Genomic DNA, 2,134 nt, shown 5'->3' with positions numbered 1-2,134 from the left:
AGAGCTTCATTAAAAGACTTTTAAAACATCAGAACAATATAAGTCAATACGTAGTATAGTTGGAATAGATGATTATACTGAAGTTAAATATTCTGACGTTTTGTCACCCAGTGTAATTCACTTCTTCAGGGGATAAATAACTAAATTAAAGGAAATCCAAGTTTAAATAGTATGCATTTACCACAAAACATTAATTGTTTCTTTATTAAAACAAAATAATAGAGATAAATTAGATATTCTATCAATATAAACTAATTCAATTGTATCAGTACGGTTCAAATCTCATGATGTGTGATTGTGAATGCACACTACTGAGGAGTTCAACAATAGAAAGCAACGGCCGTCCAGTATTTTCAGCACAACATTTCTTAATCTATAATTTATAATAATTCACTCATCAATCCGACCCAACATTAGTACACTCATTAAGAAGAAAAAGAAGAGAAAAAAAACAATCACTTTAACAAGTTTATGTCAATTTTCTTTCCTTTTCTTCTCTTTTTTTTACAACGTTTAACAAATTTCTCATTGTGAAATCAAGCTAAAACATGATTCTATTTCATATGACTTCATCATTATTATATAAAGATATGCTTTGCTCTATTAAACCTGTTTATAAATTAGGCTTTTACCATGAAATGATAATAAATCTATACTATAATGTATATTATAATGAATAGGTATATTCAATATATCATCCTATGGCTTGTATGTATAACCCTTACCTCAGTTCTATCTAATGAAGAAGGTATGTTCAATATTATATATCCCTATAGATATATTTGTATTACTTATATATATATAACTACTTGCGATGGTGTTTACTAGAGAGATAGAGTAATCACTATTCAACTATTTATCATTATGATATATATAGGTATAGTTTTAGGTATACTTTAGGTATAGTTTTCATTAACTCAACAGTGGTATTATTGCAAATTAAGTATTTGTATTTTAAACTAAATGAGCATGAAATAAGATGGGGGTTGGAGGTGGTCAACAGGAAACCTTGGACCCGGATTTCATGCTACTTGGCACTCATCAGCAAGGTGCACGCAGTGTCGAGCCACTAAACTAGTGGCCACATAACAACTTGATCAATAGTATTCGATGAGCACTAAGACGGACTTCACACGTATGATATGGGTCACCACCCAGTGATCAATCATTTGAAAATGACCATAAAATATATTACACAACAACATGTAACTTCTAACTAATCCATTAAGTTGATCATGGTTCATTTATATATTACTAAACGAATCCTTTATTCATTAATACTGGATGGAGAATAACTGCAAAATGTAGTTTGTACAACAACATGTATATTTATAAATTGATACTTTTGTTCAAAATCAAATTGTTTTAATAATTTTCCTTTGAATACTATTAGTAGATCAACAAAAGGTTTGTTCAAACCTTAATGAGTCTTGCAGTCGGATTCTCTTTCGCCGCTGTTGTGACAAATTAGTTTGTCAAGGGTTCTTCACGGGAACGTGTGTTGAATGTCTTGGTATAAATAAATTATGTTTTCGGAGCTCAGACTGTTGCAGTGGAAGATGTTGGTTTTTTCACTGTAAAGAACAAAATAGTAATATTACCACAAGTATTGAGAATGATACAGAAACCCAACAAAATATGACCAATGAAACGTTAACAGAAACTCTGTAAAACTATTTATAACTAAAATTGTTTAATAGAACAAATACAAGATTGTTTACAAAGACACTTGATTTGTATGTTGATTACTTACTTACTTACGCCTGTTACCCTCGTGAAAGAGCATAGGCCGCTCACCAGCACTCTCCATCCAACCCTGTCCTAGGCAATCCTTTCCAGTTTGTTCCAGTTAACATTCATCCTTTTCATATCTGATTCTATTTCCCGACGTAATGTGTTGTTGTATGTTGATAAACCTGAATTTATATGACTTATTTTGAGAAATTGTAATTATCTGGACATCTTTATAAAACCTTCTATTGTTAAGCATTACATCAGATGCATTGAAGAGAACTTCAAAGATAAATGATGATATCTTGTAAACAAACTAGATATTGCAGATAATATCCCACTTCTTCATGATTGTATAGATTTGGACAGTTTCGTCCAGTTATCACATGTGGTGAAAGCGGTG

General features: G+C 31.0%; 1 protein-coding gene across 2 annotated transcripts; it reads left to right on the top strand.

The window, feature by feature from the left end:
- Window positions 1–629: 629 nt before the first annotated feature.
- Window positions 630–1,721, top strand: Smp_141500.1 (Hypothetical Schistosoma spp. protein UPF0506; the record flags this gene model as incomplete). Of its 2 annotated transcripts, none has more annotated exons than XM_018798299.1 (2): window positions 630–748; window positions 1,394–1,671. In XM_018798299.1, exons 1-2 carry the CDS (start codon window positions 661–663, stop codon window positions 1,669–1,671), a joined length of 366 nt encoding a protein of 121 aa, XP_018653255.1. In that variant the 5' UTR covers window positions 630–660. The 2 variants fall into 2 exon arrangements, with proteins under 2 accessions (XP_018653255.1, XP_018653254.1); XM_018798300.1 differs by having other exon boundaries at window positions 665–748; window positions 1,394–1,721.
- Between the last annotated feature and the right edge of the window lie 413 nt (window positions 1,722–2,134).

The sequence above is a fragment of the Schistosoma mansoni genome, chromosome 6, assembly GCF_000237925.1.
Source record: "Schistosoma mansoni strain Puerto Rico chromosome 6, complete genome".
NCBI lineage: Eukaryota > Metazoa > Platyhelminthes > Trematoda > Strigeidida > Schistosomatidae > Schistosoma > Schistosoma mansoni.
Note: the sequence above shows the minus strand (reverse complement) of the source record. Positions and strands in the feature narration are given on the sequence as shown.